Genomic DNA, 17,528 nt, shown 5'->3' with positions numbered 1-17,528 from the left:
AATAACATGTCCACCCCCCTTACGTAAATGTAATATGCTTGCCAACAATAAATTTGGCAACCGTCAAAATTGCCTCGCCCCAGCGAGGCAATTGCTCATGCTTATGTTTTCAATGTTCACACTGAGCTCATTTCTTTATGTTAATATTGCGCTATATCGATGTGATCACCAGGCCTTATTTCCATAATGGAGACCCAAGACGTAGACCGTGTTGAAGAGAGCAAACCAAACCGGCGCGTGAGAAACATATAAGCTGTTAGTGGGGGAAGGGCTGGTGGGAAACCTTCACTATCTTCTTTACCTGCCTCGTTTTCGCGTTGCGATTGTCCTACACATACCGCGCGCTCCCTCGAAACTCCTTCCCTCTTTGCTATTCCTTCCGTTGGATAATCATTTGAACCAAATGAGACTTCTGTAAGTTGAAGTTTGATGCAAGTGGTGGGATAGAATTGAAGGCTACGACCGCTCTCAAGCGGGCTTCAAATCTCTCATCGCACATGATTGGTGAACTCGCCTTAGTCTTTTTTAAACCCACGTCCAAGATGGCCGCAAATGGTACGTCTTGCTACAAACAAACAATTTTACACATTGCTTAAGGTTATGACAAGTTTATGTTAACTTAGCTTAAGATAATCCAATATCAATACTAAAATGACCTATGTGTGTGTAGATATTGTGTTAAAGGATGGCTGGGCTGTCAAGGAGAGCGGCCAAGCCATGTTAGGGCAAACAAACTGGCGAAGACGATGGTTCCGTCTAACACGGAATGCTGAAGGACAGGTTACATGGGCTTACTACAGGTACTTGTGGTTTTCACTAGGCTGGAAATCTCTGGAAATATATCTTAATCCCGTGTTTTTAGTGTGGCAACTCTGTAACTGTTTTGCCATCAATGACTTCAGTGCACTTCCGGTTTTGTCGTAACTCTCTTTCTCTAACTTGTATGTTTTCGTATTTTTAAATATGTATAAACCTTTCCACTTATTTCATAATTTCATTTAATTTTGTGTTTGTGAAAATGTCTGAAATAGGGAGAGTGAAATGGCCGGTATAAAAAGGGAGCACTTAGAAATGAATGCCCTGAGGGGGGAGGGGGTATTTTTACTCAAGACACCTCCCCCTTCAGTGGCCCCCTCTTGAACAACCCGAACATTTAAGTAGAACTCATAAAATCTAAAGAGCCCGATTTTTCTGAGCCTCTCCTTTGGATGGTTAAAATAATTTCTGAACCCTCAGGGTATTATGAACACTTCCTATGCTGGATTTTCTATTTATTTATTTTAGAAATAAAGAAGATATTTCTAGCAATCAGTGTGCAGGTCATGTAGAGCTGGACTCAACATGTAAGTGCTTACTGTCTATGTTATATTTATGGTTTATAATGCAAATACCCGGGAATGACGGGTGGGGGGGGGGGGTGCACAGTCATAGGTATCACATGGAAAAATGGCCACCAAGGGTTACTGTGCATGCACCCTGTGTACTCGCTTGTTTATAAAGATGCAGATGGAAAAAAATGGCTGCAACCAGATGGTCATGACTGGCAGCATGTTTCCTACCATTTGATCATGGTTTTTATAGGCAACAGTACAGTTCCAAGTTCCATGCTGAGCATAGATGAAAGGACTCATAAATACAGTGGGAGCTTTTAGGTTTCAGGCAAACTGTTCACATACCAGAGAGACCATGAACATGTCTGCATTGTTTTATTCTAAGCTTCTTGTATGGGCAAGGACTTTGTTCCAAACTGAGGCTTGCATTGTGTTTATCTATCCCTAGGCCATCTGTCCGGCTGGCAGAACTTGAAACCAGATGACCCTTGACTACAATCTAGACATGTTCTTTCCCACCCTACCCTGCACCTTACCCACCTTACCCTACCCTTTTACACACCCTATCCTGCACCTTAACCCACCCTACCCTGCACCTTCACCCACCCTACCCCTTTACACACCCTATCCTGCACCTTCACCCACCCTACCCCTTTACACACCCTATCCTGCACCTTCACCCACCCTACCCCTTTACACACCCTACCCTGCACCTTCACCCACCCTACCCCTTTACACACCCTATCCTGCACCTTAACCCACCCTACCCCTTTACACACCCTTTCCTGCACCTTCACCCACCCTACCCCTTTACACACCCTATCCTGCACCTTAACCCACCCTACCCCTTTACACACCCTACCCTGCACCTTCACCCACCCTACCCCTTTACACACCCTATCCTGCACCTTAACCCACCCTCCCCTGCCTCTTCACCCAATCTTGACTAGCCCTACTCTTGACTAGCCCTACCCTACCCCTTTACACACCCTATCCTGCACCTTAACCCACCCTCCCCTGCCTCTTCACCCAACCTCGACTAGCCCTACTATTGACTAGCCCTACTCTGCACCTTGATACACCCAATCCTACATCTTGACACATCCTATCCACAGGGAGCTCACCTCTTACGCGTTGGATAAAGCTGGATTTATTCCGTGTGTGCATATGTATCCCTTGTCTACTAATCTAACTCTATTTAAACCATGGAGGTGAGCTCCCTGTGCCCTCCCCTACCCCTTTACACAGCCTCCCCTTCCCCTTGACACACCCTACCCTATCCCTTGACACACCCTACCCTACCCCTTGACACACCCTACCCTACCCCTTGACACACCCTACCCTATCCCTTGACACACCCTACCCTACCCCTTGACACACCCTACCCTATCCCTTGACACACCCTACCCTACCCCTTGACACACCCTACCCTACCCCTTTACACACCCTACCCTACTACTTGCCATCTCCACCCCATTGTTTTTTTTTGGTATCATAACTAGATATCTCTAGTTCCCATATTATATTAAATGCTCTGAATATCTAAACCTCCTATAATATCATCTGTGACTAATCATCACATGACACATGTCCAGTTTCCTCAATGACACACCCATGATCACCACATACTGATTTGTCATTAATGAATAAGCCTTAAAAAATATTTTCTTGAATTGTAGATATTGCTCGCAATCTAGAAGTTGGTGAGAAGAAAAAAAAGCCGCATTGTTTTGCACTTGGACCTCTATTTGATAATCTTATGGCAAAACGAACATACTACATCAGTTGTGGTAAGCACTGAAATATAACACTCATACTTACATACCAGCTCTCCAATTTTGATTGGGTTCTTTTGGATTGAACTATTTTTTGGGGATAAGTTTGTGTTTTATTGTCCTTTGTTGGTGACTTTTAATATACTATTCCCCATTGTGTTGTCTTGGCTTAAAATTTCAGATACAATATCAAGAGTCTATTTGTAAGCTTCATTTATCTTTGTAACTGCCAGGGAAAAAAATATAGCAAAATGTAAAACTGTATGACCAGCCACAAAAACTTGAAAGTACAAAAAATGTTATAAAAACTATTATGAATTTTCAGGAAAGTCTTTGTTTCCATTCTCTGGGTGAAATATGTATCTACTGGAGAGCATAGCCTATGTGGTAACCATTTTTTGTGCTCTCCCTATTTTTCGTTAACTTGTTGCTCTGTCAAACTTTCTGCTGAGACTCATTTTTACACTTTCGATGCAATTTCTCTGTAAGCTTTCTAGGAAATTTAGTCGGTCAAAAATAACACAAAATCGGTATAAAGTGTTTGCAAAAATTTATCATTCAGCTGGTATTTATAACTGTTACTATTTTCCAGTTGATGTGTTGCTAGTCATGTGGTCTTTGTTTATTTCAATATTTTTTTGGCCACTTTATTGTAGCTTTTTGGCCTTTCTTTTAAAAGCTCTGCACTCATTAAAGTACAATGGTTACTTGAAAGCTTGTCAACCTCTCTTTAGGAAAAATCTTGAGAAAATACAGTGAATGTATCAGAAGTACCAAGATAGATAATGCGGGAGAATACAGTAAATGTATGGATATTTTCATGAAAATTAGGCTTGAGAAAAGGTTCAGAATCTTGAGACTCCCACCTAATGCGTGAGAGTTGACAGCCATGCCCCTATTCTATACTTTGTGTAAGATGTCTTTGAATAAGTTGCAGAATTTGATACTGGATTTATATTACTTGATATTTTCTTTTGGATCCAGAGAGTGAGGCTGATAAGCTATCTTGGATGGAAGTGATTGGCGCTGCTATAGAGTCGGACTTTGGCTCCTCAACTGACACATTCAATGCAAATAGGAGTATCAAGAGCCGCATTGATCGTCAGGTTAGTTTTGGAGCCCAGCTCTTACACAGCGCAAAGCATGGCTTAAAGTGATCCCCGCAACCTACCCATGATGCATTGCTTTGGCGGCCATTTTCTTTGCCAACGAAATTCATTTTGCAAAATCAAAAACTACTATATATTCTTGTACATTTACATCCCCTCACGGTAAAAAGTGTAGAAAAGTTGGTAAAAGTGTCTTTATGTGGATTATTCTAGACTTTTTCATGATGAGAACAATAACAATGTAATGCATTGTGGGTAGGTTGCAGGGCTCCCTTTAAAGCTGCATTACCACCAGTTACTTCAGGAGTCTGACGGAAACCTCAACCAACAAGAGACAAAAAAATATATTAGAATCCGCATTGTTTAACAGGATATCTGCTAAATTATTAATCACATCCTCAAGGAAACACAGCTTTCACAATTTTGAAATATTTTTTAGTTTACCATTAAAATTCATTGGAGATTGTTGGGTATTTGAACGGAGGTAAACTGGTGACAATGCAGCTTTAAAGCAGAACACCAAAGGTATAGAAAGTGATAAACTATGTAATAAAGTTTCTTGGCCACAATGGGATTCCTTTGGATGCACCACCAGGTATGTTTGTATGTGGCTTCTGATTGGTTGAGCCGATGTTGTGGTGGGAACGTTTGTATGTAGGTTTTGTCACATGTGTGTTAGACATTTCTTACCCAAATGTAGAAACAAATTGACAGTATTTGATGATGAAAGCTTGTGAGTCCCTTACTGGCCACAGTAGCCGTGAATCCTAGTGTGTAATGAGCCCAATAAGTCCCATGAATTTCTTGTCAAATGATAATCATGTGTTTTTCTCAGACAAGCAAAATACTCCATTAATAGAGAGTAGCCTGTAAATCTCTGTGAAATGATAATTCATGTCTTTATCTCAAAGAAACAAATAGACTACAACTGAGTTTTAGCCTGTGAATTTCCTGTGAAATAATAATCTAATTATGTTTTTATGTCTAATAAACAAATGAACCACTACTACCTGTGAATTTTCTGTGATTTGAGGTCCATGTGTCTTTAATTACCCTATCCTATGGCACTAGAAAAAGATCCCAACAGTAACTTACATAAATCATCAATCACAGACACAGGTTTATTTGGCCGAATAGAGATTTATTTTCAAGCCAAGAAAATTAAAAGGAATACAAAGTATGAGAAATAAATCTCTGCCCACCTCATATAAAAGGGCAGGTGTGGGGGAAGCTAAATCACAAACTAGATAATATATAGAGTCCTTGTGTGTGAACACGAATCAAGCAATGCTCACGTAATAATATTATACCTATTCTCACATAACTAATTAATACCTCTTATTATAATGAATTACAACTGAGCCATAGGGGGCAACTAAATATTTTGAGGAACACTAAATTCAAAGAAAACAAATGGACCACTACTCCATTCACAGGCGGTTTCTTTTCACATATTTTACATATTCACAGGTTTCTTACAGGTTTTTCACAGGTTACTTTTCAGTAGTTACTGGAGATAACCCTGTGAATTTCCTATGAAATAACAGGCCTGTAGCCAGTCGGGTGGTTTGTAAGAACCACCCCACACGACTTGAAGGTCCGCCCTGATGAAGGAAAATTTAGTACCACTGCAAGCTAGGACGAGCTACCTAAGAGAAAATGGCTCAAAACCAAAGCTACAGGCCTGAATGATATTCATGTCTCTTTGAAAAGAATGGACCACTACTGGGGAATAGCCTGTGAATTGATATCCATATGTCTTTAATAGAAACAAATGGGCCACTACTTGAGGCAACCTTGTCATATATGATTATGTCTTCTTAAACAAATGAATCATTACTTTCTCAGACAAAGAAACAGATGAGCCGGAACAGACCTGTTGTTTGTCCCTCGTCTGCCGTATATGCCACAGATTACTTGGACTCAGACTGGAGATTTAAGGTATGTCTAATCATCTTTTGGGATATGGTAAAGAAAAAGAATCCAGAAATCTGAGAAAAGAACTGGATGACACCAACCCACCCCCCTAATTCTTTTTTTTATGACTATCCATAAATAGCCATAACATAATATTCCCAGCTGTTATTCTTATATCTTGGCATAAATACCAAAAAATAAATGGATCATCTTTTTTTTTTTCGATTTTTCCTATTTGCTTTTTTTTAGTTGACCTCCTCCCCCCGTCTAAAGTTTTCTCTAATTTTTGGAATTTTTTTAACTTTACAAGATCCCTTACTATGCACTTACTGTAATGTTACAATTTTTTTAACTTTATTGAGTCAACAACATAACTTACTTTAAAATAAAATAAAGAAACAATACAAAATAAAGACATGCAAAACCGATAAGTTAACTCAAAAGGTGCAATGGGACACAAAGTCCCATGCAAGGCACTGCCCACAAGATAAAATAACTAAATTATATAAATAATGTTACTTGTATTCAGTGACGTGCACGGATGGGTAACCAAAGTCCATGTGCAAGACAATCAAAATCAAATGTGGTGATATGGTGGCTGCAAATCAAACCCCCTTACTCCAAGTCTTTACTGTGTATACTACACTGTGTCTGTGCTTGGATCTAAATGTTTTGTTTGTATGACAGCAATGGGATACCTTGTGTTCAGTAATCAGGGATGCCAAGTGGAAGAAGACAGACGTGAAAAATGGTGTGACTGTAGCAAGACTCAGCTTTAAACATGAACCATATGCAGTCATCAAGGTCAGGACAGAAAATATTTGTTCATACCAACACCTGTTTAATAATACAGGGTCGTAGCCAGGGGGGTCCCAGGGGGCCCGGGCCCCCCCTTCTAGCAGCCAAAAATACAGTAAATGTATGAGTCATTATTTGAAATACAGGCGAAAATGCCTTCACCGGGCCTTTTGCGCCCCCTCCTGTTAAAAATCCTGGCTACGCTGCTGTAATGTATATAATGACAGGTGGTCCCCGTAGATCATAAGTGGTCAAATATACTAACAGGGAATCAAATGCATTTGGATATGATATGACAGGAGATCGCTGCCGCATATTAATTTCTTTGGCATCTAGACCAGTTATCAAAAGTTTACCAAATTACTAAATGAAACCCCAGCTGATTTCTGAAATTGGTTTCTTAAAACAAATTTCTTTTTCAAAGAGCTTAATATAATAGTGGGTCATATATATATATATATATAACTTGAGTGAAAATTCCCGTCAGCCAACAACCAGTCTGTCTAAATATTGTCAAAAATCATAAGGAAATGACCAGTAGGGGCGTGACTGTGCTCCCCCAATATTGTCAAAAATTATAAGGAAATGACCAGTAGGGGCGTGGCTTTGCCCCCCCAATATTGTCAAAAATTATAAGGAAATGACCAGTAGGGGCGTGGCTGTGCCCCCCCCAATATTGTCAAAAATTATAAGGAAATGACTAGTAGGGGCGTGACTGTGCCCCCCCCAATATTGTCAAAAATTACAAGGAAACGACCAGTAGGGGCGTGACTGTGCCCCCCCCCCAATATTGTCAAAAATTATAAGGAAATGACCAGTAGGGGCGTGACTGTGCCCCCCCCCCCAATATTGTCAAAAATTATAAGGAAATGACCAGTAGGGGCGTGACTGTGCCCCCCCCCCCCCCAATATTGTCAAAAATTATAAGGAAATGACTAGTAGGGGCGTGACTGTGCCCCCCCCAATATTGTCAAAAATTACATGGAAATGACCAGTAGGGGCGTGACTGTGCCCCCCCCAATATTGTTAAAAATTATAAGGAAATGACCAGTAGGGGCGTGGCTGTGCCACCCCCCCAATATTGTCAAAAATTAAAGGAAATGACCAGTAGGGGCGTGACTGTGCTCCCCCAATATTGTCAAAAATTATAAGGAAATGACCAGTAGGGGCGTGACTGTGCCCCCCCCCCAAAATTGTCAAAAATTATAAGGAAATGACCAGTAGGGGCGTGACTGTGCCCCCCCAATATTGTTAAAAATTATAAGGAAATGACCAGTAGGGGCGTGGCTGTGCCCCCCCAATATTGTTAAAAATTATAAGGAAATGACCAGTAGGGGCGTGGCTGTGCCCCCCCCAATATTGTCAAAAATTATAAGGAAATGACCAGTAGGGGCGTGACTGTGCCCCCCCCCCAATATTGTTAAAAATTATAAGGAAATGACCAGTAGGGGCGTGGCTGTGCCACCCCCAATATTGTCAAAAATTATAAGGAAATGACCAGTAGGGGCGTGACTGTGCCCCCCCCCCAATATTGTTAAAAATTATAAGGAAATTACCAGTAGGGGCGTCGCTTTGCCCCCCCAATATTGTCAAAAATTATAAGGAAATGACCAGTAGGGGCGTGACTGTGCCCCCCCAATATTGTCAAAAATCATAAGGGAATGACCAGTAGGGGCGTGGCTGTGCCACCCCCACAATATTGTCAAAAATTAAAGGAAATGACCAGTAGGGGCGTGACTGTGCTCCCCCAATATTGTCAAAAATTATAAGGAAATGACCAGTAGGGGCGTGGCTGTGCCCCCCCAATATTGTCAAAAATTAAAGGAAATGACCAGTAGGGGCGTGACTGTGCCCCCCCAATATTGTCAAAAATTATAAGGAAATGACCAGTAGGGGCGTGGCTGTGCCCCCCAAATATTGTCAAAAATTATAAGGAAATGACCAGTAGGGGCGTGGCTTTGCCCCCCCAATATTGTCAAAAATTATAAGGAAATGACCAGTATGGGCGTGGCTGTGCCCCCCCCAATATTGTCAAAAATTTTAAGGAAATGACTAGTAGGGGCGTGACTGTGCCCCCCCCAATATTGTCAAAAATTACAAGGAAACGACCAGTAGGGGCGTGACTGTGCCCCCCCCCCCAATATTGTCAAAAATTATAAGGAAATGACCAGTAGGGGCGTGACTGTGCCCCCCCCCCCCCAATATTGTAAAAAATTATAAGGAAATGACCAGAAGGGGCGCGACTGTGCCCCCCCCCCCCGCAATATTGTCAAAAATTATAAGGAAATGACCAGTAGGGGCGTGACTGTGCCCCCCCCCAAAAAAAATGTCAAAAATTATAAGGAAATGACCAGTAGGGGCGTGACTGTGCCCCCCCCCAATATTGTTAAAAATTATAAGGAAATGACCAGTAGGGGCGTGGCTGTGCCCCCCCCCCAATATTGTTAAAAATTATAAGGAAATGACCTGTAGGGGCGTGGCTGTGCCCCCCCCAATATTGTCAAAAATTATAGGAAAAGGACCAGTAGGGGCGTGACTGTGCCCCCCCCCAATATTGTTAAAAATTATAAGGAAATGACCAGTAGGGGCGTGGCTGTGCCCCCCCCAATATTGTCAAAAATTATAAGGAAATGACCAGTAGGGGCGTGACTGTGCCCCCTTCCAATATTGTTAAAAATTATAAGGAAATGACCAGTAGGGGCGTGGCTGTGCCACCCCCAATATTGTCAAAAATTATAAGGAAATGACCAGTAGGGGCGTGGCTGTGCCCCCCCCAATATTGTCAAAAATTATAAGGAAATGACCAGTAGGGGCGTGACTGTGCCCCCCCCCCAATATTGTTAAAAATTATAAGGAAATGACCAGTAGGGGCGTGGCTGTGCCACCCCCAATATTGTCAAAAATTATAAGGAAATGACCAGTAGGGGGCGTGACTGTGCCCCCCCCCCAATATTGTTAAAAATTATAAGGAAATTACCAGTAGGGGCGTCGCTTTGCCCCCCCAATATTGTCAAAAATTATAAGGAAATGACCAGTAGGGGCGTGACTGTGCCCCCCCAATATTGTCAAAAATCATAAGGGAATGACCAGTAGGGGCGTGGCTGTGCCACCCCCACAATATTGTCAAAAATTAAAGGAAATGACCAGTAGGGGCGTGACTGTGCTCCCCCAATATTGTCAAAAATTATAAGGAAATGACCAGTAGGGGCGTGGCTGTGCCCCCCCAATATTGTCAAAAATTAAAGGAAATGACCAGTAGGGGCGTGACTGTGCCCCCCCAATATTGTCAAAAATTATAAGGAAATGACCAGTAGGGGCGTGGCTGTGCCCCCCAAATATTGTCAAAAATTATAAGGAAATGACCAGTAGGGGCGTGGCTTTGCCCCCCCCAATATTGTCAAAAATTATAAGGAAATGACCAGTATGGGCGTGGCTGTGCCCCCCCCAATATTGTCAAAAATTTTAAGGAAATGACTAGTAGGGGCGTGACTGTGCCCCCCCCAATATTGTCAAAAATTACAAGGAAACGACCAGTAGGGGCGTGACTGTGCCCCCCCCCCCCCCAATATTGTCAAAAATTATAAGGAAATGACCAGTAGGGGCGTGACTGTGCCCCCCCCAATATTGTAAAAAATTATAAGGAAATGACCAGAAGGGGCGCGACTGTGCCCCCCCCCCCCGCAATATTGTCAAAAATTATAAGGAAATGACCAGTAGGGGCGTGACTGTGCCCCCCCCCCCCAAAAAAAATGTCAAAAATTATAAGGAAATGACCAGTAGGGGCGTGACTGTGCCCCCCCCTAATATTGTTAAAAATTATAAGGAAATGACCAGTAGGGGCGTGGCTGTGCCCCCCCCCAATATTGTTAAAAATTATAAGGAAATGACCTGTAGGGGCGTGGCTGTGCCCCCCCCCAATATTGTCAAAAATTATAAGGAAATGACCAGTAGGGGCGTGACTGTGCCCCCCCCCCAATATTGTTAAAAATTATAAGGAAATGACCAGTAGGGGCGTGGCTGTGCCCCCCAAATATTGTCAAAAATTATAAGGAAATGACCAGTAGGGGCGTGACTGTGCCCCCCCCCAATATTGTTAAAAATTATAAGGAAATGACCAGTAGGGGCGTGGCTGTGCCACCCCCAATATTGTCAAAAATTATAAGGAAATGACCAGTAGGGGCGTGGCGTTGCCCCCCCCCCCCTGGAAGACAGTTTTTTTGGAGAGGATACGTAAGAAAGGGGACTCAAATAGAGCATGGAGAGGATACGTAAGAGAGGGGACTCAAATAGAGCATGGAGAGGATACGTAAGAGAGGGGACTCAAATAGAGCATGGAGAGGATACGTAAGAGAGGGGACTCAAATAGAGCATGGAGAGGATACGTAAGAGAGGGGACTCAAATAGAGCATGGAGAGGATACGTAAGAGAGGGGACTCAAATAGAGCATGGAGAGGATACGTAAGAGAGGGGACTCAAATAGAGCATGGAGAGGATACGTAAGAGAGGGGACTCAAATAGAGCATGGAGAGGATACGTAAGAGAGGGGACTCAAATAGAGCATGGAGAGGATACGTAAGAGAGGGGACTCAAATAGAGCATGGAGAGGATACGTAAGAGAGGGGACTCAAATAGAGCATGGAGAGGATACGTACGAGAGGGGACTCAAATAGAGCATGGAGAGGATACGTAAGAGAGGGGACTCAAATAGAGCATGGAGAGGATACGTAAGAGAGGGGACTCAAATAGAGCATGGAGAGGATACGTAAGAGAGGGGACTCAAATAGAGCATGGAGAGGATACGTAAGAGAGGGGACTCAAATAGAGCATGGAGAGGATACGTAAGAGAGGGGACTCAAATAGAGCATGGAGAGGATACGTAAGAGAGGGGACTCAAATAGAGCATTTATGGCAATGTTTGTGGCAGGGTGTCTTATAATGTTGCTCCCTCTCGTGGATTATCTTATAGTAAAGTTATTTTGAAAGCTTTCATTTTTACCCATTTTTGTCAGAGCTGAATGGTTTTAGTACTGAGAAACTCAGTCTAAAGAATCCTGTCCCTCGTCCCTTTGATGTCGTTTCTGCCATTGTCTTTAAGGTGGAAGGTTCCATCCTGGTCCCCCCTGAAATCGTGTTTGATTATCTACTTACTGCACTACGACCGGGAGGGCGTGTAAGTATTATGACACGGAAATCTCTGTAGTTCTGTTCCCCCCTGAAATCGTGTTTGATTATCTACTTACTGCACTACGACCGGGAGGGCGTGTAAGTATTATGACACGGAAATCTCTGTAGTTCTGTTCCCCCCTGAAATCGTGTTTGATTATCTACTGACGGCACTACGACCGGGTTGGCGGGTGTAAGTATAATGATACGGAAATCTCTGTAGTTTAGCACATACGGATAAGTTTGAATATGAAACAGTACTTATAGTAGACACTAAAACCGTAACAATACTTTCTCAACCGCGCAAATACGAATAGCAGCATTTTGCACTCGCGCTCAAGAACATTAAACAACTCTACCCAGACATGGTGGCCATTATATCAATGGAGACCTTTCTCGATTATCAATTCTTATATAGTTTTTCTTGTTATCCCAAGCTGGACCATCCATTCCGTCACGAGAAAGTTTTGCAGATCCTGGAAGGTAGGAAGCTAACTACATGCTGCTCTATCAAGCTGTTCAATATCAATCAGTGTCTGTCCTTTTCCTAACTGGTCTAAAACAGCCTGGGGCGACTGGGCGGGAAACCTGTGATGTTTTAAAACGTTAGGGCCTGGGCTAATTTTTCAAAATGGCGACGCACACATAAAAAAAAGCGAAAAATGGTTGAAGCAGATTCTCAGATAATATTGTATGCGATGAATTGACCGAGCGAGCTAGATAAGCGACAGTTTAAGATTGTTTTTTTTTTTGCAGATGTTCCGCGATCATCAGTGGTATATAACTCTTATAACATACCACTTCCCAGTATGTCAAACCGAGACTGCTGCCTTATAAGGACATGGATGCCTTCCTACATTACTCAAAACAGCACCTCCGGTGAGCCTCACTCTGAAGGGTGGTGTTGAAAACATTTAAGTGCTGGGTTACACTAGTGAGACAAGTGCAGAAACGAGGGAAATACGCCGACTAAGGGCTGGTTCACACTTTTGAGACAAGTAAAGGCACGAGTGAAATACGCCGACTAAGGGCTGGTTCACACTAGTTAGACCAGTAATTCATGGGTGAAATACGCCAACTAAGGGCTGTTTCACACTAGTTAGACAGGTATAGGCACGAGTGAGATACGCCGACTAAGGCCTGGTTCACACTAGTTAGACAAGTATAGGCACGAGTGAAATACGCCGACTAAGGGCTGGTTCACACTAGTTAGACAAGTAAAGGCACGAGTGAAATACGCCGGCTAAGGGCTGGTTCAAACTAGTTAGACAAGTATAGGCACGAGTAAAATACCTCGACTAAGGGCTGGTTTATACTAGTTGTACAAGTATCGACACGAGTGAAATACGCCAACGTAACGGCTGGGTTCACAGTCTGTATTATTTCTAGACGTTAAGCCTGATAATGTTCACCTTTTTTTACAGGGCTTGTTTTGACATCGATAAATCATCCCCTTGAAGAATCGCCGAAGGTAACAATGCCAGTGGTTTGTTAGTCTCCTCGCAGCTGCTTTGTGTTTTATAGGCGGATTTGTACTTACATGTCGACTGCTGTCGATTGTTAATTTTTCCTAACGATTCTCTTTTTCGCCTATTCTTTTATTTATTGTGAATGAAATGAAATAGTGTTTCTAGTTATTTACTTTTGGTGCTTTCCTTGTTAAAGTCATCGACACTGAGAGCGCTTTTACAACCGTCTGGCTTTGTATTAACCCCCCGAATGAGCGGTGAGTAAACTCATACAGTCATGTTAACATCTGACTTAATAACGACGGCACGGCCATACAGAGATGTGATTTAGAGTTTAGCAAAATGTTTGATATTCTCTTTCAGAGGACGGTTCATTATACACATGCGCATGCGTACTGGCTCAGATCGATCTACAGGACACCCTACAGACAATGCTGGAGGGAACCTTTAAATCAGGTAAGAATACCCAGTCTCGACCCGTGTGTGACGCCGCATAATACCAGGAGGATGAGAATCTTCGAATCAGGTAAGAATACCCAGTCTCGACTTCTGTGTAACGCCGCATAATACCAGGAGGATGAGGACCTTTAAATCAGGTAAGAATACCCAGTCTCGACTTCTGTGTAACGCCGCATAATACCAGGAGGATGAGGATCTTCAAATCAGGTAAGAATACCCAGTCTCGACTTCTGTGTAACGCCGCATAATACCAGGAGGGTGAGAATCTTCAAATCAGGTAAGAATACGCAGTCTCGACCCGTGTGTGACGCCGCATAATACCAGGAGGATGAGAACCTTTAAATCAGGTAAGAATACCCAGTCTCGACCCGTGTGTAACGCCGCATAATACCAGGAGGATGAGGACCTTCAAATCAGGTAAGAATACCCAGTCTCGACTTCTGTGTAACGCCGCATAATACCAGGAGGATGAGGACCTTTAAATCAGGTAAGAATACCCAGTCTCGACCCGTGTGTGACGCCGCATAATACCAGGAGGATGAGGATCTTCAAATCAGGTAAGAATACCCAGTCTCGACTTCTGTGTAACGCCGCATAATACCAGGAGGGTGAGAATCTTCAAATCAGGTAAGAATACGCAGTCTCGACCCGTGTGTGACGCCGCATAATACCAGGAGGATGAGAACCTTTAAATCAGGTAAGAATACCCAGTCTCGACCCGTGTGTAACGCCGCATAATACCAGGAGGATGAGGACCTTTAAATCAGGTAAGAATACCCAGTCTCGACTTCTGTGTAACGCCGCATAATACCAGGAGGATGAGAACCTTTAAATCAGGTAAGAATACCCAGTCTCGACTTCTGTGTAACGCCGCATAATACCAGGAGGATGAGGACCTTTAAATCAGGTAAGAATACCCAGTCTCGATCCCTATGTAACGCCGCATAATACCAGGAGGATGAGGACCTTTAAATCAGGTAAGAATACCCAGTCTCGACTTCTGTGTAACGCCGCATAATACCAGGAGGATGAGGACCTTTAAATCAGGTAAGAATACCCAGTCTCGACTTCTGTGTAACGCCGCATAATACCAGGAGGATGAGGACCTTTAAATCAGGTAAGAATACCCAGTCTCGACTTCTGTGTAACGCCGCATAATACCAGGAGGATGAGGACCTTTAAATCAGGTAAGAATACCCAGTCTCGACTTCTGTGTAACGCCTCATAATACCAGGAGGATGAGAACCTTTAAATCAGGTAAGAATACCCAGTCTCGACCCGTGTGTGACGCCGCATAATACCAGGAGGATGAGAACCTTTAAATCAGGTAAGAATACCCAGTCTCGACTTCTGTGTAGCGCCGCATAATACCAGGAGGATGAGGACCTTTAAATCAGGTAAGAATACCCAGTCTCGACTTCTGTGTAACGCCGCATAATACCAGGAGGATGAGGACCTTTAAATCAGGTAAGAATACCCAGTCTCGACTTCTGTGTAACGCCTCATAATACCAGGAGGATGAGAACCTTTAAATCAGGTCAGAATACCCAGTCTCGACCCGTGTGTGACGCCGCATAATAGCAGGAGGATGAGAACCTTTAAATCAGGTAAGAATACCCAGTCTCGACTTCTGTGTAACGCCGCATAATACCAGGAGGATGAGGACCTTTAAATCAGGTAAGAATACCCAGTCTCGATCCCTATGTAACGCCGCATAATACCAGGAGGATGAGGACCTTTAAATCAGGTAAGAATACCCAGTCTCGACTTCTGTGTAACGCCGCATAATACCAGGAGGATGAGGACCTTTAAATCAGGTAAGAATACCCAGTCTCGACTTCTGTGTAACGCCGCATAATACCAGGAGGATGAGGACCTTTAAATTAGGTAAGAATACCCAGTCTCGACTTCTGTGTAACGCCGCATAATACCAGGAGGATGAGGACCTTTAAATCAGGTAAGAATACCCAGTCTCGACTTCTGTGTAACGCCGCATAATACCAAGAGGATGAGGATCTTCGAATCAGGTAAGAATACCCAGTCTCGACTTCTGTGTAACGCTGCATAATACCAGGAGGATGAGAATCTTCAAATCAGGTAAGAATACGCAGTCTCGACCCGTGTGTGACGCCGCATAATACCAGGATGATGAGGATCTTCAAATCAGTTAAGAATACCCAGTTTCGATTCCTGTTTAATGCTGCATAAAACCAGGAGATAAGGTTCTTCAAATCAGGTAAGAATACCCAGTCTCGACTTCTGTGTAAAGCTGCATAATACCAGGAGGATGAGGATCTTCGAATCAGGTAAGAATACCCAGTCTCGATCTCTATGTAACGCCGCATAATAGCTGGAGGATGTGATAAGACTCTCCGGTCTCGATCTCTGTAAGGCCGTAAAGTATTGAAAGTAGGGGACCTTTTAATCAGGCAATTCTACCCAGACTGTGCACCCGTGTAATGCCGTATTGTACTGGGTGAAGGGAGTAGGAGGGGAAACGACTACCCATTCTCTAGCCCCGTATTGAGACGAGGCTTACCTTTAGATAAGAAATTCCGTGATGAAGAGAACCCACAAACTAGGTATGCTAGTTATAAGGTCTCGAAGCCTGTGAAGCACCACTAGGCAAACAGAATATCCGTCAACTAATTCACAGGATAACACAACACGGTGTATAGACAATGCTGCAACACAAGCCTTCGAGCCATAAAAGGGAACATTCAAATTAAACTTGTTCCCGATGAGGGAGACCCAAACTCTAAACAATTCACAAATCTAAAAACTGTATCCAAAAAGTCTCCGTTTTTATTCCAGCTCTCCTCAAGATTGGTATACGAACAGCATTTCAGCACATCAAAATACAAATCGAAAAGTACTACACAATTATTCAAAGCTAACGACGTCATGCCGCAAGCCCAAGGAAGGAAGGAGGAGGGGGGGGGGGGGTAACATGGTGTGACAACAAATGATAGGAATTTGTTTATACCTTTGATATCGACTGGAGTATTTTGAGCAGCAACTAAAAAGATATTTTGTTCTCAGAAACTCCATGTGAATTCAAACAAATCAAAAACAATGCTTTATATGAAAATAACGCCGTTTACTGGTTAAAGCACATGCCGTGTACAACAAATAAATGCATATCAAGAAAGTTTTGCCAAAAAAAATTGTCGTTTTGCCAACTCGGTCACTTTCATATAAGAAAACAAATATATTCCTTATTTGAAAAAAAAAATGTATTATGTTTTTTCATTTTTATGGTTGTCGTACCACAGATGTTTCGCAAACTTTGTGAATTGTAATTAGAAGAGAAATACAGTGACTGCGACCATCTTTAGTCAATGGATAAATTCTCTAAAAAAAAACTAAAATTCCTCGGTACCAGACCCCCAAAACGACGTTTTCTTCATATGAAACTTATATTTTATATAAAAAGAGTATACAACATATATAACTTTGAAAGATTACACAGACCTTTAAACTAACATATTCCTCGTGTCTCCGATT

The 17,528-nt window shown here is 42.7% G+C and overlaps 1 protein-coding gene across 3 annotated transcripts; it reads left to right on the top strand.

Moving 5' to 3' along the window:
• Nucleotides 1–236: 236 nt before the first annotated feature.
• LOC5502147 lies at nucleotides 237–17,503 on the top strand. Of its 3 annotated transcripts, none has more exons than XM_048720384.1 (14): nucleotides 242–555; nucleotides 671–800; nucleotides 1,285–1,343; nucleotides 3,011–3,121; nucleotides 4,091–4,212; nucleotides 6,064–6,156; nucleotides 6,820–6,936; nucleotides 12,026–12,100; nucleotides 12,531–12,576; nucleotides 12,850–12,972; nucleotides 13,518–13,564; nucleotides 13,759–13,819; nucleotides 13,926–14,018; nucleotides 16,836–17,503. In XM_048720384.1, exons 1-14 carry the CDS (start codon nucleotides 498–500, stop codon nucleotides 16,916–16,918), a joined length of 1,218 nt encoding a protein of 405 aa, XP_048576341.1. In that variant the 5' UTR covers nucleotides 242–497; the 3' UTR covers nucleotides 16,919–17,503. The 3 variants fall into 3 exon arrangements, with proteins under 3 accessions (XP_048576342.1, XP_048576341.1, XP_048576343.1); XM_048720386.1 differs by having other exon boundaries at nucleotides 242–597; XM_048720385.1 differs by lacking the exon at nucleotides 13,759–13,819 and having other exon boundaries at nucleotides 237–555.
• The last annotated feature ends 25 nt before the right edge of the window (nucleotides 17,504–17,528 follow it).

Source organism: Nematostella vectensis, chromosome 12 (genome assembly GCF_932526225.1).
Source record: "Nematostella vectensis chromosome 12, jaNemVect1.1, whole genome shotgun sequence".
In the NCBI taxonomy this organism is placed as follows: Eukaryota; Metazoa; Cnidaria; class Anthozoa; order Actiniaria; family Edwardsiidae; genus Nematostella; species Nematostella vectensis.
Note: the sequence above shows the minus strand (reverse complement) of the source record. Positions and strands in the feature narration are given on the sequence as shown.